Genomic DNA, 23,470 nt, shown 5'->3' on the forward strand with positions numbered 1-23,470 from the left:
CGGGGGGAGCGGAGTTGTTCCGCAGCGCCGGCCGGAGGGATGAGCTTCCCGGAGCCGGGAACCCGGGCGGTCCAGCGATCCTGCAACTCTGTTCGCCCGCCAGGCCGCCTAAGGGCAGTACTGGCCACAGGAAGATCCTGCCCCAGGCAGATTTCCACCTCGACCTCAGCGCCGTTTTCCCACAAACTCCGAGTGAAACAAACATACGCAGAGGTGTCGGAAACCAAAACCGTGCCTCTACTCAAGCCCGAGCAAGGCACTTTGAGTCTTAAAAAAAAAAAAAAAAAGGCAAACAAAGAAGCCAGACGCACCACGCCCTAGAACGTGAACGTTTAATACGACTGTGTTAGCAAAAGGAGGTGACATGCTACCCGAGATAAGGTTGACGATTTTCTCCTTTTCTCCTGCTGCTTTAGAAGTCCGCTTGCCCTCTTGAAACACAGATGCACCCCTGGAGCTGCTACCCCCACATGTCCCAAAATGGCAGTGCATTCCCCCTCTGTCCCAAGCCAGAACACCTACCCCAAAGGCACTCACTGCTCCTGGACCCTGCCAGATGACGGCTCTGCTGCCTCCACCTCGCTGCAGGGATGGCAGTGCTGTCTTACACACAGGAAACGTCCCCCTTTCTCGCAGGAAACAGGATTGACAATGGACGAAGTCCAGTTTCATTCTGATCCAGCAAAATCACACTCAAAATCGAGGCAGGGCCAATGCGGGATAGAGGCAACCATAGAATACCCCATAGCCCTGGAACCACCTTCCTCTTCCCTTCCCTTCTACTCGCTCATCCCTGGAGCTGGAAGACCCACGCATCAGGGAAACAAAGGAACAGCTCTTCCGGCTCGGTTGGCAGAGAACAGGCTTGGAAAGAATTTGCAAAGTCACCAAGATTCATCATTTATTCCCAGCAGGTGTTTCTGAAAATAAGTTTCAAGGGTTTTACAGAGCCTGGAAGAAACAGGCCTCATATCAGGATAATGCAGGGATGCGTAACTATAGGAGCAGCAATTTAGAAATAAATCAGTATTAAAATGAAGTATTTTACTGCCAGACAGGTCAGACAACCAAAGGAGGAGAAACCCAAACAAACCACACCACCGCAGACACCAAAGCAGCAGGTGCCACTTCAGAGGGAGTTGAGCCTGTTTGCATCAGGCACTGACTGTGCTGTTGTCAGGTGCTCCGCGCCCCTCTCCTTCAGGACTTAGGTTTGAAGATAGAAGAAAGCAAGAAAACACAAAATCCAGGGTCCAGCTCTGTCGAAGTCAGCGCGCACCCAAAACCAACGGCGTGGAAAGGCCCATCCCTCTCCTCCTCAAAGCCAGACACACGGGATGCCAGAGGCTCAGATCCAGGAACCAAGAGATCCTGAATCAGATTTCACATAACTCTTGCCTGTTCCAAGGCTGCAGCTGCAGAGATCAGCTCAGGTTTATTTTTAGGTGCTTCAGTCCTGTGCCTTTTTTTCCAGTAATTCTGATCAAACTTGTTCCTGGAATTCAGAAACAGGTTCAGCTGCAAGACCATAGTTCCTGTGTGTAAGATGTGATCCCCAGCAAAGATGCCAGGGCCATTAAAGGAAGAAATGACAGATGCTGGCATCACTTTATCATTTTCTACTTTATTACTTCAAATTAACAACCACGATAAAGCTCAAAAAAGTCCAATATTTACACAGGAAAAAAGTACAAAATCCCCCCCAAAGTTCTTCAGGTTTTTTTTTGTTTTTTTAAATTACAAAGTAATAAAAAGTTTTGCTCTTTAATTAAAAAAAAGAGAGAGACAGTAAGAGGGGTAAATAAATTAGGAAAAAAATAGGGAGGAAAAATAAAGTGTTAAATAGAAAGGGTAAAAACAAACAAAACAAAGACTAACCCCACCCTCCCCGCCCTGCCAACAACCCATCGGCTCCACACTACAGTGACAGTGTGTCTGCTACAGGCCATAGGTCGCAGTGGTGATCATTGTGTTTCAAAGCCCCAAGTGCCACAAAGCAGCTTGAGTATTCCTAAATTATATTTAAAAACAACTAAAGTGGGGGGGGAAGGGGGGGAGACGGGTGGGAGAGGGCAGGAAGGGATTGTGCATGTATTGGTGGATCTTACTTGGGGTTGCATGAGGAAAGGAGAGAGCAAGAGCCATCGCTCTGAAAGAACTCCAAACTCCAGTTTCTGTGCGCCCCTCTCTTCTCCTCAAGTCCCACACTCTCTCCGCAGGAATTAAAACAAGTTTTAATTAAAAAATAAAAATAGAAAAACACGCACAGCCAGACGAAAAAAAGACCCCGCTGCAGGGATGAGAAGTATATTTGTCCCTGTATGTCAGCTCCAACAATCCCATCCTCCATGGGACCAGGTGCCTCTCCAAAGAGATCCCTCGGCGTGTGAGGACCGCTTGGATCAGGGAAGGCTGGTACTTCTCCCAACAGCCAAAAAAGAAACAGCAGAGAAGCCACCCAAGGAAAGGAAGCCCGAGTCAATGATTAGGCTGTTGCCACAATTCCCCTCACAGCTTAAAATTTGTTTAATGCTTGAGAAAATAAATTCTGTTATAATAATAAAAATCAGACTTCTACCATCAAGTGTGGCTGGAATCTGATTCCCTCCCGGCCCACAAGGCTCCTGAAAAGAACAAAACAAAAAAAAGACCAAACAAAAACCTCACTCACCCACCACCAACCCCTGCCCTCAGAAAAAAAGGAGAGCAAAGTTTAAACTTATATGGCTAGAAACCATATGATTTGAAAATAATATTAAAAAAAAAAACAACATAATGCAGGAGAAGATATCCAAGAAGAAGAAAAAATAAAAAAAAAGAGAGCAAGAAATGAAAACCAGGAGCAGAGAGCCAGGAGAGGGAACTGAGGGTAGCCAGTGGGGGCAGCGGTAGGGGCTGGGGGGCAGCGAGGTGTTCCCGCACGGCTCCCGCGTCGACAGCTCCTCGGAGGCGCTCACGCCGGGGACAGGTGGCCCTCTGGAAACGGCTCACACCAGCGCGGGGGCACAGCTCGACTCCTCATCGTTGGCAAAAAGAAATTCTGTTGGGTTTTTTTTGTTTGGTTTTTTTTTTGTCTTTTATTTTTTTTTTAGGTTTTTGTTTGTTTTTTGGGTTTTTTGTTTTTTAAAAGAAAAATACAGTGAAGACACTAGAAAGAGAATTCAAAAGAAAGAAAAAGGCAAGAGATGTTAGGAGTAAAGGCTCTTCCCAGCACTTCCAATGCCAGCTGGAGTGTAACAAATCAAATCAGCCCTTTCTTCTACACTCCTGCCTCCCCTCAGAGTTACCTTGCCCAGCTACTGTCGTTTCCTCTACAAGAGGCACTCAGTAGCTGTACAAAGTCTTGCACACTTGATTACCTGCTCAGCACCCTCCTCCCCAACACTGTCACGCTGCCAGAAATGCATTCATGAGGAACTAATGAAACGGCTCCCCAGTCCAGCACCTTCTCCACCCTTCCTATCCTCCCAGAGAAATGGAAGGTAGCTTTACACCTAAGACAATCTGTCCCCTCAAGGTTTTGGCAGCCAACCTTACTCTTCCCTCTGAAGCCAAAAAAACATCTCAAAGTAAGGTGAAAGGAAAGGAAATATACCAATCCCCCACAACAACATAAAGTCTTAACCTAAGGCTTTTTTTCCCCAGCAATTCCCTCCTCAGGGGTTCCCAGGCATGAGTACGGGCTCACCTAAGCAAACACTGGTCCAGTGGCAATTGCTCCTCACTTCCCAAGGTGATCAAATGGCACACTTGTCTACAAAAGAAAAGGAAGAGTTGCTAAAGACTGGAGAGGAAGAAAAAAGCAAAAAATACACCAGAACAGAGAGGCTGCACATTTCTCTCAGGACACCCTCCCTCTCAAGAGTCTACTGCTTCACTTCTCCAACCCTCTGTGGTCTGGAAGACAGCCAGATGAAGGCTTACTCCAAGCAAGCAGAGAGCTAAAATGGCAGTACTGAGCATGGCCTCCAGAAAATACACAACTGAAGAGCACAGGTGTAACGTGGTACCTTTGCCCTCACCACACCAGAAGCTTCCAGCTCATGTCGGCTCCAGCAGATCAGGCAAAAACCACTCTGGGGCCTGCAGACCTTCTGGGACACCCAGGCCAAGGCCAGGAGCATCACAGCAGGAGCTCACCTGTGATGCTGAAATCCGTGACACTTCTTGCCGCCCTGTGAGGTCAGATGAGGAGACGTTGGCAGGAGCTCCTCGGTGTAACCTCATGCTGACCTTCCGCTCCCTGTCCACTCTTGAGATTGCTCTGGGGGACGTGTTGCCTATTGGGGCAGAGAAGTGTTGAGACAAGAGTATCAGTCAATAGTTTTGGTTCCCAGCCAACAACAGGGGTGGCACCCTGCCCCAGCTCTCCCACCCCCCTCACCGGACTGCTGGATTCGGGAGGTGGGGGTGGAGGCCATGGGCTCAGTGACATTACGAAGACGGTTGGCAGTGGCTCCAGCAGGCGGGCCAGGGGGCAGCGCTCGTGTGGCCGACCCTCGGAGTTGCCCCATCCTCTCCTCTCGCTCGTGCTCTCGCCGCTCCCGATCCATATCCTCAGGATTCCGGGCTGCTCCCTGAGGAGAGAAACCCCCACGCCACACACGGCTGTCAGGCAGGAGAGGCAGCAGCAGCCCCGGACAGAAAACACACAGTGCATCACTCCAAACAAGTAGAGCTCCATCCCCAAAACTCCCCCCACCAGCTTCCACTGCACCAAGAAAGGACCTCATTCTATTCCATAAAGAAACAAATGGAACTACAGCTGTTATTGCAATCCATGTCTGTGTCCCAGATCCAAATACAGTCCTCTCCCGAAAAATTATCTCTACCTACCTCTAGCTATAGATCTACTGACACACGTGCTCCATCAGACACACTCACTAATACAACAGTAGCTATACCCCCAGTTAGATAAACACCAAGCAGCTCTGCCTCTTTCTCACTCTACCTAGTCCCTTCGCTCAAGGTGTTCACCAGAACTAAGCACAAAAAGCAGGCAGTTTCCGACTTTCCTCCCCCATCTCCATGATACAAACCAACCCTGCTCCAGCCCTTTTGCCAAACACACTCACAAATTTAAGCATGTTCCAGTCAAAGACGTAGTCGTAGGAGAAGCCTTGGCGGTGGAAGAGGTTGCGGAAGAGTTGCCGCAGGTACGAGTAGTCAGGTTTATCATCAAACCTCAGTGAACGGCAGAAGTTGAGGTATGTCGAGAACTCAGCTGGAGAGAGCAGAGAACAGCTGATGGCTGTTGTTGGCCCTCTAACCTCCCTGGTCCCACCATGGAGCTGCTGCAGCCTTTCAACAGTGGCTTGCTGGACCAGGACAGCACAAACACAGAGCTGTGTAACACAAACTGAGCCTGCTGGTTGCAGCGCTTTGACCACCAAAAGGACCCCATCTCTCTTTTTGCCAGAGGAAATGTTATGCATCTCCTTCTGTTGGCTTCTCCAAGCACAACCTAGCAAGTCACAGTGCCTGCTGAAGGACAGTAGGAATGCAGGCCTAAAGATGAGCTGGAGATGAGCTTTGGGAAGCTCAACTCCGAACAGAAGTCCTCCTAGCTCAGTAGGCTGCTGTAAGCAGTGGCCAGAAGTAGACAAGAGGAGAAAGAGTGAGGCAGGCACATCTGACGTTTCCACCAACAGTAGCCTAGCACCTAATTTCAGCTCCAGGAACTTCCTGATCTGGATGCAGTTTCTAACTATTCAGTAATCCTCACAGGATCTCTCTTCCACGTCCCTGTCCTGTCTCCTTGAACTCCTGTAAGCTTTAAGTATCCACAACATCTTTTGGGAAGGAGTTCCACAAGTCTACTACTGGCTGCGTGAAGAACCACATCCTTTTGTTTTGAAGCTGGCAAAAACCAGCTTTGTTTCTCTTCCAATACAAGAACTGGGGCCACCAAATAATCGGCTCCCATCCAAACTTCTGTAGGCATAGCCAGAGCGGAGACTTCTATCATCTCTCTACCCACCTCTTTTTCATGTTCCAGCAAACTCGTTACTTGTGCAGAAATCAACTCACCTCTAGTCACCCTTTCAGCCCTTTCCTGAGCCTTTTCTCAGTTATACCATGTCCTTTGTGAAACAGTGGGATGGACCAGAGCTACACAGTCCATGCAAGGTGCAAGCGGGCCATGGGTTTATGCACACTGGGCTGCTTTCCTAGTAATTCCTAATGTTCCCTTTCCTCAGCAGCCACCAAGCACAAAGTTGATGTTTTCACAGAACCACCTATTGTAATTGCAACAGCTCATTGGTGAGTGGCACTGGTAAGCCAGAGCCTACTATTGTGCATATGACACAGGGACCAAGACTTCTCTCTGTTCTCACATACATACTCCATGTTTACCTACAAAGAACTGCATCTGCCACTTTATTGCCTGGTTATTTCTGGGACTCCTCATTAACCAGTAAAAATTCAGCATCATCAGCATCCCTTCTCAGCTCAGTGCCCACTCCCTTTCCAAACTGCTCACAAGGTCCTAAAGATCCCCCCTCTCAGCACTCTCACGCCCTTACTAACATAAATTTTGACTGTCCACAAAAACACATTTCCCACTTCTGAACCCAAACTGTACCATAACCACTCTGTTATCCTTCTCCGGTGTCAGCAGCACATCCTGGTCTGCGGTACTGCACACTGCCCTTTAGGATTCAAGATTCCAGGGGGTTTCAGCAGGTGTACAAGCCAAGCAGCAGACAAGACAGCCATCAAGATGAGAGCACTTACAAGGGTACCCTTTGCAGAGCACCTCGATGGGCGTTGACATCTTTTTCTCGCTGATCCTCTCGTACTTTTGGCGCTTGGTGGCAGCCTTGAGGCCCTGCCAGGGCAGCGAGCCCAGGTTGAAATACATGAGCACATAACCCAGGCTCTCCAGGTCATCACGGCGACTTTGCTCTGTGAGAGGTTACAAAGGGGCAAAGAGTGAGCAGCAACCGAAACTGCTTTGGCAATCCCAGAGCTTTGGAGGTGAACACAGAACCGAACAACCACCCCTCTCTCTTCTCTGGTAGACTTCTATAGATAGACAAACTTGTAGAAGACATTCCAGAGCAAATTCCTGTGATGATGGTCATACTACAAGAGTTAAGGTGCTCCTCTCCCCATACAGCCCAACCCACTTCATAACTAATGACGATGACTACCTCCTACTTGGAGAAGCCTTAATTCACACAAGAATTTCACATCTCAAGAACTGCTGCAGCAACCCTGCCTACTTTGCTCTTCCCAGTCCCAGAGGAAGGGCACCTACACTTCTCCACCCAGAATGATTCTTCAACCCAGGCATTAGTCATGACAGAGGTAGTCACAGAGAGACAAAGCTAACAGAGGTAAGTCCAACACAGCCCTTCCAAACACATCTTCTAATTAAACTGCTGATAGTCTTTAAGCAGGGCAGAAACAAGGAACTAGGGACCCCTTCTTGTAGTAAACAACTTTGTTGATAGTTTAGAGAAGCCTTACACGTAACGTGTAAAGATGTCTTTCCAGCTTGGTGACATTTTTCAAGCTGTGGAGGAAAGGGGCATACTTTGAAGAAAAAATTCCCCTCCAAATGGGGAATGACTGTGTAATTGGCATCACTACAACTCTACTCAGAGCAAGGGTTGCCCTTAAGATGCCATTGCTAGGACCCATCTTTAGATGCTTACTTATGAAACAAAAGAAATTGGCTCACAAAAAACCCCCAACATTTCACACTGACCTTGTTCTCTGGAATAGCCATGCCATTTTAAGTTTCAAGACAGCTCAAGAAGGATTTGATGCAGAATCTCAACAACTGCAAATGTTGCCTGGTTAACTCCTCCCAACTCCTCCAACATGCTTGCACATTCATCTATGAATCTTGCCAAGATTTTCTTGTTCTTGTTTCCCTCCCAAATAAAATAAACACTTCGGAGAAAGTACTTTACATCTCGAGAAGAACAACAACTGACATAGCTAACAGGCAGGCAAAATATGGCTAAAGGGAGAGCACAGTGATAGAGGAAAGACTAAAGAGCTTCATCTATTAGATTAATTTACTGCAGCACATTTTGCTGGATCCAGTGCCTGGAAGATGGATCCTGGAAGATGCTGCAGATTATGTACTAATCTGTGGGCTGTCAGAACCAGATACATGCTACCACCTGCCGCATTCAAAGGCCAGTAGATCACTACAGCTCTCCCTTTTTCTGTTAGCTGAGCTGAATCATGACAAAAGAGTAGCTGTAGCAGGTCACAGATACACAAGCCCACATGTAACAACACAAGCTGTGGGTCACAAGGCTGTTCCTTCCCCGTGCCTCTCTCTCATAACCACCTAGCTGTTTTGAGAACTGAGGGCTTGGCAAGTTAAAACTGTTGACGGGAAAAAAAAAGTACTGTGGTTGCAGAAGAAAAGGAGGGTCTCATCACTCCATAACTGATAGGAGGGATCATTTGGGTCAAAGCATACGAAACACCATAAAAATGCCACGTTCCAAGATGGTAGAGGAGAAAGGAGCCCTGCAGATTCCCAGTGTCTTACTTTGGGCATACAGAAATAACAGCATTTTTTGACCTCACTAACTTACTGTCTCAGGTTGCCCACTTTAAAGGGGCTAATACTTCCTAATCTTATCAGGCTGCTGCCAAAGATAATTACATGGCTGTCTGGAAGATACTTAGATGCTGTGACGGGAGCAGAGAAAAGAAACCCAGTTTTGCATTTGGCCTAAGGTTGGGATACGTGTACTCTCAGAAGGCTGCGATTACTCACCATGCATCTCAAATAAACAAAACTAAACAATATTGGTTAATGACCTACATCCTACAGACAGGAGGGATGTGGAAATGGAGTCAGAACACACACCCAGGGCTTGAAAGCACACGAGACAAGGATAACCTCAGTCCTGCAGTCTTGCCAGCCCTTAACTTATCCATGCTATAGCTTTAACACCTCTAACTGTGGCTTCTTGTCTAGAGCGTGGTAGGGAAAGGCAGGGCAGGAACCAGAGAAACCTACTGAACAAGCAAATCAGCCTTTCAGGAATAAATCAGGATCTCACCTCCAAAATCCTGCTTGAACTCCAGACCTGCTTAGGGCAGGCTGAACAACACACCTCCACTTGTGTGAAGCACAGCACTTTTGAGCACAGCCACCAATCCCATCCAGAATGAGATACATTCTGTGAACATATGCCTGGGCACAGCCCTAGCACTTCAAGGAAGGCCAGAATTAGAGATTAGGGAGCCTGAAGTCAGTAGGGGATGCTACGAGCCCTTATTGAAGGCAATGAGAGGGGTTAAAAACCGAACTGGGAAGCTAACTAGTACCCATTACGTGCATGCAAACACACCTTAACTGTGTCTTAGCACAGCAATATGATCAAGGAAAAACAACTGGAAGCACAACACCTAATTATCAAAATGCCGAATGGTGAATGTTTGCGCTGCATTCCCGATGTTCAGCACCTCACGTACGTACGTGTGGTCATCGTAGCCCACTTAAACAGCTTCAGTGAGATTCAAACCCGTGATGAGCCTGAAGTACCAACATGATGGACCACAGTTGTGCAGCTACCTCAAAACATTGTAGCAGTCTGTCATCTGTAACCCTACCTACAAAATCCTGAATTAAACCTTGGAGGAGGATAAAGGACAACAGTTCCTACATCCCGTTTCTTTGTTTCATCTTCAGTTACTATTACACATCTCCCAATACTTAATTACTTTTTTGCAGGGCCTCATATACCAACATCCTCAGGATACTAGATAACATTAAACGGCGAAGAGTTAGAAATAAAAGTTTACCTCTACACACCGAGGAAACATTATTTAATGTTACTGCTTTCCACTTTTAGACACCTTACTATCAGTGACTAACTCCCACAACCTCTCCGGGCTGCAGGGAAAAAAAAAATCTCAGCTTGGAGTTTGAAAAGAGGAAGAGAAATACAAGTGATGTGAATGCATGCACTGAGCAAGTCAGTCCAGAAGCACAGTTATAGTCGTGACCTGTGATGCCACACCACACTTCCTCTCTCCATTTTGTCTCAGCTCTCCTACAATGGGGGGTTTTTTGAAAGCCAATTTTATGAAAACTGTCTTCTTCATAAGACACTCATCCTTTCCTCCCTCCTTCCCAAAACCCCCTCCAAACAGAAAACATAAGGTTGCCTTCCCACACAACCCAGCCTGACCTCTCAAACCCAACCCACTCCGCAAGCAATCTCCTGCCAGTTCCCTCCCACCCCCAGCAAGGTTCCCAGTCAGCCCACACCTTCACTCCCTGCCCAAAGCAGGGTCCTCAGAAGCCAAGTCAGGGGTGAGTGGCAGGCAGGAAAAGACATGTTTGGGCAAAGACTGAAGACTGAGGACTGGTTGCCTTGGACACAAAGTTCATGACAAAACGTGTGTCTTTGCAGCCTAAACTGTCTCCTGGTCCCCCTGTCCCAAGAGTGTTTTCCTCCACTCTGATCCTACCCAAGTGATGCTGCTCCCATGCAGAACTCCCTAGAAATCAGCTGTCTTCCCTGGAGCCAGCCCAGCCGCAAGCAGGCTTAACCGAGCAATGTTTTCCTGATTACATACTCAGATCTGATCTTGCACATGCTGGACTAGAGTTCCCCTTTCTCTCCCCACTGCTTGGCAACAGCCTTTAAAAACACACAAGAATCTGGAATGGGTGACAGAGGGCAGGATGAGCAGGAGGACTTACGATCTGCACAGCCTACACCAATGCCATCTAGGACATTCATTTGGGAAGGCACTGCCCTCCCACCCCCAGCCTCCTGTTACCCAGACAGACCCCATCAGGCTTCTTTTCTTCCAAGACTGTCTCCTGGGCACCCCGGGCATCTATTTCAGACATTACAGGCTACAGTGGGTGCAGGGGACTCTCATCCCTAGAGCATGTGAAAATTGACTGGAATGCGTGAACCAAAGCCTGCACAGTCCAATGACTCCCCCAATAGCAAGTCTCCAGCTGTGGAAACCCTCCCCAATCTCGCCTCCTACTTTTTTCCCCAGTCACTGGGAAAAGAATGTGTTTCCTCCAGACATCGGAATGCCCAACCCTTAGCTTGCAAATTCAAATAAAGGCATTTATTCATTTGCTATTCCTGTCACACAAATACGCCAGCACCTGGTTCCTTCCCTCTCCCTAGACCACTTCAATGGAACATTAAGACAGAGAATTTAGTCTCCGAAAAGTCAAAAAAATCAGAGTGATGGTTCCCATGGCAATGCTGCTAACTCACAAATATCTCTGTCATATACCCTGTGGCAAGGTCTTGAAAAACAGGAACTCCAGCTGAAACCCAAACACCCCCACCCCCTTTCTTCCAGGCAAGCCATGTAACCTTTACGCCGTTCAGGGCAACTATCTGCAACGTGGAGATAATACACCCGAGACCTGTTGCACAGAGTAACTCACACCCAGACTTTCCCAAAGCAAAGGGCATGGAGAGAGCGGCGGCTGCACTCAGACTGATGGCATATGCAATTTGCCCTTGGATTACTGTTTAGACATTGTTTGTTCATCCTGACACACAAGCCAAGCACCAGTAGTAAAGGGCTAAGTTGGGGTGGAATGAATAATGAAGTCGTTCAAAAGCCACAACCAGACGTTTAGCCTCTCGTGATCAGTTCAGGCAGAGCAGGCACACACAAAAGAATCGACAGACATAGCAGTGAGAATTATTTTGTGCATGTCTCCTTGTGGCAGTTACCATGGCTGTGGAAATCTTGACTGAGAATTCAATGGAGAGTCAGTTATATATATGCAGGTCAAGCCAAAATACAGAGGGCCAACTCGGAAAGCTCTACCAGAACTATTTTTATAACATAGAAGAGGTCAGGAGATTACAGCCCACTCTCAACACACAACACTCCCCATTTTGATATAAATAAAGCATTCTCCATCTAAAGTTATATAGTATTAATCAAGGAAGACAGTGGGAAACTGCTTTATTTTCTGCAGGCCAAGTATTGACTTCAGATATCTGAGAAATATCTGCAAGAGGGGAGAATGCAGGAAGAGTGAGGATGTGAAATCCTGTGAAAGCTGTTAGTTTAGAAGGTTTGAGTGCCTTGCTCTGATTTTCAAATTCCCAGGTTACCCACTTCAGAAGAAGGGCCTCCCAGAGATATAAACAATCTACAAGCACAGCAGATACTTCCCTGGCTCCAACAGGCAACACAGCTTCAGTGTTTCTGCTCTTTAGAGTTGCCAGTCAATAGCAGAACCAAGTCAGCCTGCTCAGAATGGACCCTACAGTAACTAAGGAAGCCTCACACTGTGAACAAAGTTTAGCTACAATTTATCAGAGAAAGGAGGTCAAATGCTGCAAAGAAGTTTTCGGGCAGAGAAGAGAAGAGAAAACTGGAAGAGGTTTTCACCTATGTTCCTCACAGGCACCAGGGGCTGACTCCCAGGACAAGAATTTGGGTGACTTCAGGAGGTTTAAGCGCAGTGGGTACTTGTTGCAGGTACTAACCCGCACAAGGTTTTTACCGAACCTGGGATGATGGTCATCACCAGCGTAAGACCTGGTTGGACACTCAGCACTCTTTTCCAGCCTACTTTCATCCCTTCAGTACTAACCACACACATTAAGGGCAGAGCCCTACCTCCCTGAAGCTGCCTCAGTGGGTTGTGCAGTTCACAGACACATATGTATTTTGAAGGCCTGTGACAGCCAATCCTCAATCACAAAACAAGGGTGTCCAGGCAGCTGGAAGCCTCCCCTCATTCCAGCTTCTTGTACATTTCCAGCACATCCCCATCCTCAGTGGTGGGTAACACCATATTGCAGGAGGCCTCTATCTTCCAGCTCTGACAGCTACAGAACAATCACTAATGACAGCACTCAGGAGTCAGAAAGACAGGTTTCAACCACACATATTCCTAAAGGTTCAGTGTCTGTCATTGTCTCCTTTACACACCTAATCAGCCTGCAAAATTGTGCAAAGGCAGATTTAGTAGGAGCAGAGTCAGGGAGGTCACAGCCTTGACGCTCAACAAGGCCCCCTGCACTAAGCAGTGCACAAACACAGAGCAGGAGACGATTTCTGTCTTCAGGAGCTCAGAGTGCCACCACAGCAGCAGAAGTAACACAGGCGTAACATTTGAGTTATTTGCCCACCATCTCAAGGCAGGTCAGCAGCAGAGTCAGGCAGAGAACCCAAACCCCTCCTCCTGGGGCCATACAACCTCCCCTGGAAAGCCCCCCAAGGGGCACCAGCAAGCAGGCTCACCAATTCCCAGGTGGGTGTTGATAGAGGCGTAACGGGCTGTGCCAGTCAGATTCTTGTTTTCCCGGTAAGGGATGTGCTGGTGGGTCCGGGCGTCTCGGTACTTCTTGGCCAAACCAAAATCAATGATGTATACTAGGTTGCCCTTTTTGCCAAGGCCCATAAGGAAGTTGTCTGGCTTTACATCCCGATGGATGAAGTTCTTGGAATGAATGTACTCAATACGGCTGATCTGGAGGAGGGATAGATAAATAAATACATAAGTAGTGAGCCAAGCAAGAAACAAACTTATTTTAACTGCATCTGTTAAAAATAGTACCCTGTCCAAGACACTGACCTGTCAGAGCAAGAAAAGGACACTTTGCAGAGAATATCAGAGATGACAGACAAGGAAAAGACACTCTCTGGACGCTGCAGGATCTGGAGATGGAATTTAACCCTGCACACCAGCCCAGTCCTCACTCTGGGAAGGCCACCATTAACATCACAAGGAAGGATGGGAAGTTAGTCTATATGGACTAAAACTTTGAGCTTCAGCATTGACAGCTGTCAGCTTTTGAACTTAGCCAGACCAGGAAAGGACCAGGTCTGTGCCAAAGAGCTAGGGGTCTTAAAACCAGGGCATGAGCAGTGGAATTAAAGACTGGTGCCAGTAATTCATCATGCAGGCAAAAGTATCTATGTGTGCAACACTAACACAAGGCGAGCAGCAGGCAAAGGAAAGAGGGATGGAGATAAGGAAAAGCCACTCAGTGTCTAGGCTCCAGGCCCCCAACTTCATCAAGAAATAGAAAGCTGGCAGCCACTTGTGCTAAAAGAAGGCAGCCTGGGATACAGCAGTTCTCAAGCAGAGGGGATGGGAGGGGAGTGTATGGGTGGGGAAAAGGCATGGAAAAGGAGAGGAGGCACAAATGCTTCAGAGGAAATTTACCATCTGGTCTGCCAGGAGCAGAACTGTCTTGAGACTAAATTTGCGGGAACAGAAGTTGAAGAGATCTTCCAGGCTGGGCCCCAAGAGTTCCATCACCATCACATTGTAGTCCCCCTCTGCTCCACACCACTTAATGGAGGGGATACCCACTGGGGAAAGAAAAAGATTAAGCCCATGAACAGAGAGAATAGATGTTGTATCCCCCGCTGAGAAGATCATGTGTAACACCAAATAATTTCTTTTCTAAAGCCCTCCAGAATAATTTTCTTTTCCAACCACTCCCCCGGCCCCATCCTTTCCTCCCCATCTCACCTCCTCCCTGCATCATCTTGTAGAACTTGCTTTCAATGTGGAGCTGGGGATGCTTGGTTTTGACACATTCCAGTTTGATGGCCACCTCTTCACCAGTTGCAATATTGGCTCCTGCATAGGAATGAGAGTGAAATGAAGATTGCACAAGCTTCCACTGAAGTTGAACACTTTTAACAAGGCCTGTAAAGACGCCAAAACCTTAAGATTTGCCCTGAAATTTATTCTGTATGACAGAAATGAGATTCAGCCACTTCACTTTCATACGGAGTTCCCAGCACTGCCATTTGCAAACGCAAGCACAGAGAAAGGCACGTGAATAGGAAACCAGGTCTGACCCTGAGGTCAGGCTAGAACAACAATCCTACACGTGAACAGCCTTGTTATCTCAAAAAGTGCCAGGCTTTGGAAGGTCAATCCGTACGTATCAACAGCACCTAAACCGAGTGGAAGTTTTAGCTTCCTCTGATCATAAACCTCGCCCCTGAACCCAAGCAGCTCCTCAGGCAGTGATACAGAGTATCTCTTCCCCAGCAAAATTACTGGTTACTTCAGTTACATCATTTCGAAAAAGACAATTAGTTCAGGAGGAGACATTACTAACATCTCCGCTCTCTCTGTTTTCTCCACAGTGCTGACCTGCTCAATACAGACAATTTCTAAATCCCCAGCTTCTTCCTCTCCTGAGGGTTTTAATAATACCTTTATCTTTTGCCAACACAGAAACATTTGCTATATCCCAAATTAGAAGCATGAAGAAATAAGCAGAATCCGGTCCTGAATTAAGCTGTTCGGACACCTTTGTTGAAGGTATTGCCAGATACTTTGCAATGACACTAAACCACCACCCCACACACTTCTCTCTGAAAACAACTGAGCTGCCAGCTGCAAAAGCCAGCACTCTGGTCCCAAAGTGCACTGTCAAAGAAGGAACAGGCTGCTCTTTTTCTTGTACTAGCTGAAAGGATTCCAGATGTTTCACATCATCCTAAAATGGAAAGAAGGAATATCTGTACACGGGTCACAGGAATGACACTCAAGGCTTGCTTCTCTCCTCCCCCGCCATGCCTGCTTCACACACACTGACAAGCCCTCCCTCGTATCTGGAACTATTAGAAATTGCACTTAAACACAAATCAGAGAGCAGCTGATCACGAGCAGCTTATGAACACCGTCATAAAATAAACTGCTCCAGAACCTGCATGCCAAACATGAGCTGGAGTCAAAGGTGATGTTTTGCAGATATCCCATAGCTCGTTTTGGTAGGTCTGGCTAATTTGTGCCTTCTGAATTCTGTGATAAGACTTTAAGAGTCCTCAAGGACAAGCTGCAGATAAATCTCTTCATATATCCTCTTTTCACACACCGCCTCCAGAGCCAGGGACCAAAGAGAAGAAGGAAACGCTCACACAACTGGATTGCTTTCTCCCCATGGATCCTAAAGAGATCCATCTCCAGCTGAAGAGTTCTGGCTTGTACACAAAGTTAGCCAAGAGCTGCCTGCTAGCAAAAACACATCGTCTAGATGCTGCAGTGCCGGGTTGAGACAGACAAGCTGCTAGGAATTTCTAAGAGAGCAACAAAAACGATCGGGGCCTAGAGGGATTGATTTACTAAGAAAGATTAAAAGAGCTAAATATGTAACATAGACAAGAGATACAACTAAGAAGGGTGGGGAGGAAGAATGGGACATGACAACAGTCTGCAAATATTTGAAGGCTGTAAACACTAAGGAGGGAGAGGAATTATTTAGGGTGCTCTGAGGGAGGGGAAGGAGAAGCAACGGGATTAATTTAATACAGATTTTAACACAGGATCCAGGAGAAGGGAAAGGGATAAAGCCATCCTGAGAGGTGGAGACATTTGTCCAATGCTTACTTTTGAAAAGATGCTGGCATTTTCCACTTAAAAACTGGTGGCCAGAAAAACAAGTCTGTACCTTCCCTTCGCTCCACCACAGGACCCTTCTTAAAAGCATCAGGAGTCAAGGAGGAAAAGAACAAGAAAAGGGACAACTAGTATCCATGCTAGTGTTCAACCACTGGCCCTCATTCAGCATGGAAACACCCAGGACATCCAAAAAAGATGAGAGCACTTCCTTCCCTTGTCTCTTTCCCCTGCCTTTGTGAAGACTTTCCTCCAAATCCTCTGAAGCAGCTCCCTTGTCTGTTCCCCAGGGAGAATTTTTCCCTCTCCTAATACATTTTCTGACACACGAGCAATGATGAGTCTCTCTGACTTTTTGCAGCATTAGCATTTCGAATGAACCCTATTCCCAGAACATGAACAGTGGAAACATGAATGAGTTCTCATCTCCACACTCCCCTGGCTGTTTAGAAACATGAAGATGCATCCATCTACTAGGCTGTCTGCAGGTAGGGAGTGTTATCTGTGGGCACATAAAGCTGGGAAAGGGAAAGCAGGGGTAGGCATCAAGAAGACTCAGATTCTGCAAAATGTGAATGTGCAACCCAGATGCTCACATGACCTTCAGCCCCACACTCTCCATAGCCCAAATGCAGGTGTTAGTTAGAGAAAGAAGAAACAACCCCGTGGCCTAGAAGAGCACAAGTAGACTCAGAGGATGGTTTGGGTTGGAAGGGACCTTAAAGATCACCTAGTTCCAACACCCCTGCCATGAGGACACCTTTCACCAGACCAGGTTGCTCAGAGCCCCATCCAACCTGGCCTTGAACACTTGCAGGGATGGGGCATCCACAGCTACTCTGGGGCACCTGTTCCAGTGTCTCACCACCCTCACAGTAAAGAATTTCTTCCTAATATCTAATCTAAACCTTTTTCAGTCTAAATCCATTCCCCTTGTCCTGTCACTATGTGCCCTTGCAAAAAGTCTCTCCCAGTCTTTCTTGTAGGCTCCCTTCAGGGAGGGAAGGCTGTAACTAGGTCACCCCAAAGCCTTCTCTTCTCCAAGGCTGAACAATCTCAATTCTCTCAGCCCTTCCTCATAAGAGAGGTGCTCCATCCCTCTAACCACTTTTGTGGTCCTTCTCTGGACCAATCTGACCATCCTTTGCTGAGGGGGTCACTGGCTGAACACCTTGGGCTTGCTACCTCTCCAAACCTCACCATGTCCACAAGTTGCTCCCTGTACCATTTCCTGGCTAGAGATCCACCCAGATCGAGCCCACCACTAGTGAGGAGGGAATTTATGGGCAGGAGTCTTTCTGATCCTTTGTTCCATGCTTCAACCACCATCTTTTTTAAAGCTACAAGTACAAAAGCAACAGTTCTGTGCTCTCTTTACAGACTGGAAAGCACCGTGTTTCAGACAAATACAGCAGAGTCTGCTAGCTTCAGCCACTTGAGAGACTGAATGTAGGATCGGGGAAAATTCCTAACATCCTCCCCCAGTCTCGCTCCGCTGTGGGGGCTGCACAAATTCAACTCATTCATCACAAGCTCTTTGAAACGGGGCCCCGGGGACAGAGGATGTCACCGGCTGAACAGGATCTTTTCAGAGTGGAATCCTGACTGCATGTCTGATACAATAAACACCACCCTCCCTGAGCATCGGGGGCAACAGGCAGAGGCCCCGCACTCCCCACCGCCTGCGCCCCTCTCCACAGCCTGCCGAGGGAAAAGGAATGGAGGGCTGGGAACAGATGGATGAAGGCAGATAGGGCGAGAGAGAGTTAACAAGCCAGGAAACAAAGGGAAGGCACTCCCCTCCCAGCAAGGGAGGAGCCTGCCACCAGGAACTGTCCCCAGCCAGCTCAGGTCCCAGCATGCTTTGTCTGCCCAGCTCCTCTCCACCACCAGCGTGCATCCCGGCCAAACGATTCCTACACGTCCAGCAACCCTGCCCTGCCTCTTGGCCAGCACTTCTGACAAAGCACCTCCCCCTCCAGCAGCCCAAAGGTCTCGGCAATTCCTCTGCAAACTGGGTTTTGCTCTTCTGAATGAGCATTTTTAGAGGTAAATGGGCTAGCCAAGGCCCACGGGCAGCCTGATCTCATTTCCTATCCTCTCAAACCAATGGGGGGAGAATATTCCACTTAGCACATCTATCCCTCAAAGTAGGGCACGGAAGGAAGGCATTGTACTTCAAGCCCCAGCAAAGGATTAACACAGTCCATCCTTTGTGTCTGCCCATGTAGAAACCCAAGTTTCCTTCTGACAGACAAAAAACCTAAAACAAATCCCAAAGAGGACAGCACGCAGCTGGTTACAGAGCAGGTGAAGGTAGTAACATCCTGAGAGAGAGATAAGGATAAACCATACAGCCCCTGCTAAGCCTCAGAGATAGACAAGTCCTGCTCTGTGTCCACACCATTATCAAAGGAGAGAACTGTGAGGTAAACCTGGTGCAGGAGAGAAGTCCTCGTGAGTGAGTCCTTCTGTCTGCAGAGCAGGCTGTGAGAGTACAGCATGAGCACAAGCGTCCTCCAGACGCACCACCACAGACTACATGCCCAATCCCTCCAGGCTGGGGAGTCACCCAGGCTCCAAGAAGTCTCGCTATCACTGCTTCAAAACATGCTGGCTCACACCTCAGTGAACATCACAAGGGCTTTGATACTGCATTCAAGTAACTTGGTTGAATCCCACTCTGCTCATCACACCGGGGTACTGAGCTTCCTCTGCTTGGTGACAGGCAAGGCAGGCATGACCCCTCACCAGAAGCTATTTTCCATACCTGCTTTGCACAGGTGGACGACCTGTTACGTGGTACAGAGGAATACAGGATCAGGCCTTTCTGTTCAGCACCTCCTTTCTCTCCCCACATGTATCCCAGATGTTTTGCAAGATCCTGACAGTTTTTACTGTCCTAGAGAGGGTCTGGAAGGCTTCAAGCCCTAGCATAGGTGGAAAATGCTGTGTCTGAGCTACCACCCCTCAATCCGTAGCGCCTGGGAATTAAAAGCACTGTCACCCAAGACACTAACTGGTTAGAGGGTCACAGAGGAGCGGCATACAGGAACAGGTTGTAGTAAAGGGAGCACACGGTGGAACTGGGATCCCAGATCCATTATTTATCATCTTTGTTCATGTTCTGGATAAAGGTGGCAACAAAGTCTGTTACTGATGGTTCCCACAGGACACTTAATCAAGAGAGGCTGCCAGCACCAATCAAGAGAGGAAAATAAAGCAAGAGGGAACTGGAGATAAAAACCAGAGGTTGAAAACAGATGGTGATTTACCATCACAGGAGAAAGTAACCTGAACTAGAGGTATTCAACAAAAAGGATTTGGGGAGGGATGGGAAGATGCTGGAGATCCTAGAAGAGCTCTCCTACAATACAGCTGACAGTGCGCTAAGGCCAATTCTGCAACCTGATAGTGTTGGTGATGGGGGAAGCCAAGGAGACCCAAAGCAGCCTATGCAGAGGCAGCACATTACAGATCACTCGAGGGTAGCCCTCCACTGCCAGGCACTGGAAATGCCACACCTCAAGTGCAGTGTTGCCTCCAAGCTGCTCAGCAGATGAACAAACGAGGCAAAATTGAAGGAGCAGCAAAAGCGAGGAGTGGTGGATGTACTGGGAAGCAAAATACAACTCAATTGAACAAATTAACAGTCAAGGAGCATGTGACAACCATCTGCAAGTACCCAAAGGGTGCAGACACCAAAGCAGAGTGCAGCCCTCCTGCCGGCCTGCAGAGCCACAGCTGAACAGCGAGTGGTGAGAACCAGAGACAGGTAACACCAGCCCTCGTGGAGGGATCGAGCAGGCTGCTGGGTAGTCTCGCCACTCTGGCCCCACATGGTTTGAGCCAATAAAAACATGAGCAGGCAAAGCATCAGGGAACATATCTACACATCAGCACGCTGGCTTGGAAGAACTACCCAGGTGACCTGCTGTGGTAACAGGAAACCCAGCACCCCATGGGCTTTGTCCACTGAGCTTCCAGCTCAGGTCATTCCAGACATTAAGTCTAAATCCCATTACAGATCTAACAGATCTGAGTTCCAGGACTTCAATCAGGCCAGGTTCTCTGACCTGTTTTACACCTCCTAGTCTCTTACAGGTCCTGGACTACCTCTTCCAGTCTTCCCAAAATTGTATTCCTTCTATCCTCAGAGGAATAGCTATGTCCTCCCTTTCCACCACCCATTCTGTGAACAGAGTTTATACCCACACACACCCAAGCTCAAGAAAAGGAAGTGAGAATGCTGGATTAGGGCGTATGACAAATATGCCCCAAACAGTCCAAATCTAAATCGGTCTGATCAACCATCACTGTGTCTCCAATATGTGGTAAGGCAAAGCTGAGCTAATCCCACTTTCTTTGCCATAAGGCCAGCAGCAACTAGCAGTATTCCTTAAGTTTTTTCTCTTCTCCACCCCTTCCAACCTTACATGGTGCCCACAAATACCAACAGGCAAGAAAAACAACCCCAAAACAATGATGCAATTGAGAAACCCAACCTTGAGACAGACTCTCACACTCACCTAGGTAAATGTCTCCAAACGAACCACTGCCAATCTTTCTGCCCAGCCGGTATTTGTTTCCCACTCGAAGCTCCATGGTTCAGTCGTGCTGAGAAAAGAAGCACAGAAAGAGCAGCGTCAGAGCAGAAACAGGAAGTGAATCATGTAAGACGACAGAAGAGTCCTCCCCACTTCACCCAGAGGCTGAGTAGTTTTAAATCTTGAAATACTTCACTTTCTACATGGCTTCTATCACCTCTCCTTATCTCCTGAACTTCCAGGGACAGCATGAGCAAGAAACACTGCAGGAAGAGAACACTCTCAAGCATGTTTTTTCCATGTTCCCATTATTAGAAGGAAGCATGATTGGACCTCTTCTCCATCATTTTGCTCAGAGACTGGGGAGAGGTTCAGGAATCCCCTCCTAAGAAGGTTTCAGGGCATGATCACGCCACACTACTGTAAAGAGACACTGCTCCTTGTACCCTAGTACCTGGCACCAGGACAGAAGCTGCCACGTGAGACACCAGAAGGGTCAGGCATAATAAACCCTGTCAGGAGTTTCTCTCTGGCCCAGCCCTACTGCAACACCTCGGTGGTGGTGAAGCACAGCACCCAAGGGCTGCGAGAGACAGACAGACTGCCAGGAGCAAGCGGCTCCATCACTCCTAGGCAGGGGCCAGCACAGGGGACAGGCAGGAGACATCTCGCTGAACTGAACCCTACGAGGCACACACTGACTGGGAACACCACTTGCTTATCTCCACATGCTTCTGCTGATGGGATCTCCACCTCCTTTGGTCTACCTGAGCCTCTCCATCTCTCTTGCCTACCTAGGTGTGCCAGCTGTTTGTTTTTAGCAGCTCAGGCCTTTCCTCATCCCTTCACTTGAAGTGATTAGCTAACCCTTTGACCTGATACACCCCACCAACATGCCCAGGCTCAGCTTACTCACCTTCCACAGAAAACCAACTAGGTAGAAGGACCACGGCCACAGAGTTTGTTCTCTCTGCCCACCTCAACTTCTGCTGCAAACACAGCTCCAGCAGTTCCCCTCTTAACAGTCTCCTTTTTCCCTAGCCTCTTCTACGGCCACCAACTTATTCTAGGAACCACATCTCTTCCTGAGAGAGTCAATGTGTCTCCTTTTAGAAGGATTTGCCACAGTCCTAATTTATGCAATGCCACATTATTAGCGTACAAAATGCAGACACAGAGCCTGTTGGGGACAGGAAAGGTGAGGAATGATTCATGTTTTCACAAGTGGGTGCGAGGAACTTTCCCTCGCTGGAGCTTGGTGGGAAGGAAGCATCACTGAAGGAAAGAAGGGAGGAACGGCCTTGTGAGACAGAAGTACAAAAAAATAATCCCAGCTACAGGATTCTGGGCATACTATAAACCCAGAGCTGCTTCTCCTGCCCCAGGAGATGGGATTACAGAAAGAAGAAAGGACGGGCTGCGGAGATGTACAGGGAAATAATCCTATCAAGGCATTCAGGGGACATTGTGAACCCTGAAAGCAGAGCTGCAGTTACCAGAAACCACACACAAAACACTCAGAGGTGGAGTCCCCTCACCCAGTATTTGCTTATGCATGTGGGTTTCTGTGCATCTAAAGCCTACAAAACCCTGTGGCTATTTCTGACTTTCTTACTACAAGGAATGTAGGCAGAGCCTTGGGAACGGCACCAGGAGGCAGGCCTACCTGGGTGAGGGCGCACCAAACAGACGTGATTTTTATCCGCTGCCTGCTGTTCTATATAACCACATTAACATACATCTGACTTGCTTACACTCCTACTCCAATAAATGATCAAAGGTCTGTGTCCCCGGGAACCCGTCACACAGCTGTCAAGAAGACAGCTCTCGATCATCCTTCCTTCATGGAGTGTTTACCCAGGCCTGTGAAGCCCAAACACTTCCACTTGAGTCCAACTCCCAGCTGGGGCAAGCACAGCCCAGCACATGGCAGAGACTGGGCAACAGGTCCTGGCAGGGTCTCCTCTGCACAGGGACACAGCAGGTACTGCTCTGCAACACCACAGTCCCAAACCTAAATTTGGTCCCACCCTTCTGGGACAGGCAGGAGCCAGGTTAAGAAGGGTTTCTCACACAACAAGGCAGCAGCCCTTGTAGCTGATTAAGCAACAGGCTCCAAAGGGGAATCTAAAAAATGCTCCGGGGCGCGGGGGTGGAAGCAGGATAATGGAGTAAAAAAAATCATGGTCTCGCACAGCTGTCATTTTGCCTTATCTCCCCCCCAACACACACACACACACACAAGTGTGCATAGAAAACCTGGGCAGAGGACAGCCAGAGAGCAACAGCCTGGATTCCTGGTAAGAGGGCAGGACACACACATCTCACCCCCTCAACAACTGCTCCATGAGTTCAAACACCTATCCCATTTGCTTCTACTTCACACACGTACCCCCACCACCATCTATAGCTTCCACCCTTATCATCTGATCTTCAGGTCTACTGTTACAAGAAGAAAGAAAATTATACACATAAAATATATATTCTTATATGTGAAATTTATATCGTCCCTCTATGTATTATTTATACATGTAAAATTTAAAAATCCATCCCTCCTTCCCACCCC

At 47.9% G+C, this 23,470-nt stretch overlaps 1 protein-coding gene across 3 annotated transcripts; it reads right to left on the minus strand.

The window, feature by feature from the left end:
- Positions 1-2,008: 2,008 nt before the first annotated feature.
- LOC103618091 (casein kinase I) lies at positions 2,009-23,405 on the minus strand. Of its 3 annotated transcripts, none has more exons than XM_017737811.1 (10): positions 20,887-23,405; positions 14,474-14,584; positions 14,162-14,310; positions 13,234-13,462; positions 6,739-6,909; positions 5,076-5,224; positions 4,385-4,577; positions 4,141-4,280; positions 3,689-3,754; positions 2,009-3,017 (listed from the first exon to the last, which is right to left on the minus strand). In XM_017737811.1, the coding sequence occupies exons 1-9, from the start codon at positions 20,960-20,962 to the stop codon at positions 3,722-3,724; spliced, it is 1,251 nt and encodes a 416-aa protein (XP_017593300.1). In that variant the 5' UTR covers positions 20,963-23,405; the 3' UTR covers positions 2,009-3,017; positions 3,689-3,721. The 3 variants fall into 3 exon arrangements, with proteins under 3 accessions (XP_017593300.1, XP_017593299.1, XP_008634670.1); XM_017737810.1 differs by having other exon boundaries at positions 2,009-3,040; XM_008636448.2 differs by having other exon boundaries at positions 2,009-3,148.
- Between the last annotated feature and the right edge of the window lie 65 nt (positions 23,406-23,470).

Source organism: Corvus brachyrhynchos, unplaced genomic scaffold (genome assembly GCF_000691975.1).
Source record: "Corvus brachyrhynchos isolate BGI_N302 unplaced genomic scaffold, ASM69197v1 scaffold56, whole genome shotgun sequence".
NCBI classification, from domain to species: Eukaryota; Metazoa; Chordata; class Aves; order Passeriformes; family Corvidae; genus Corvus; species Corvus brachyrhynchos.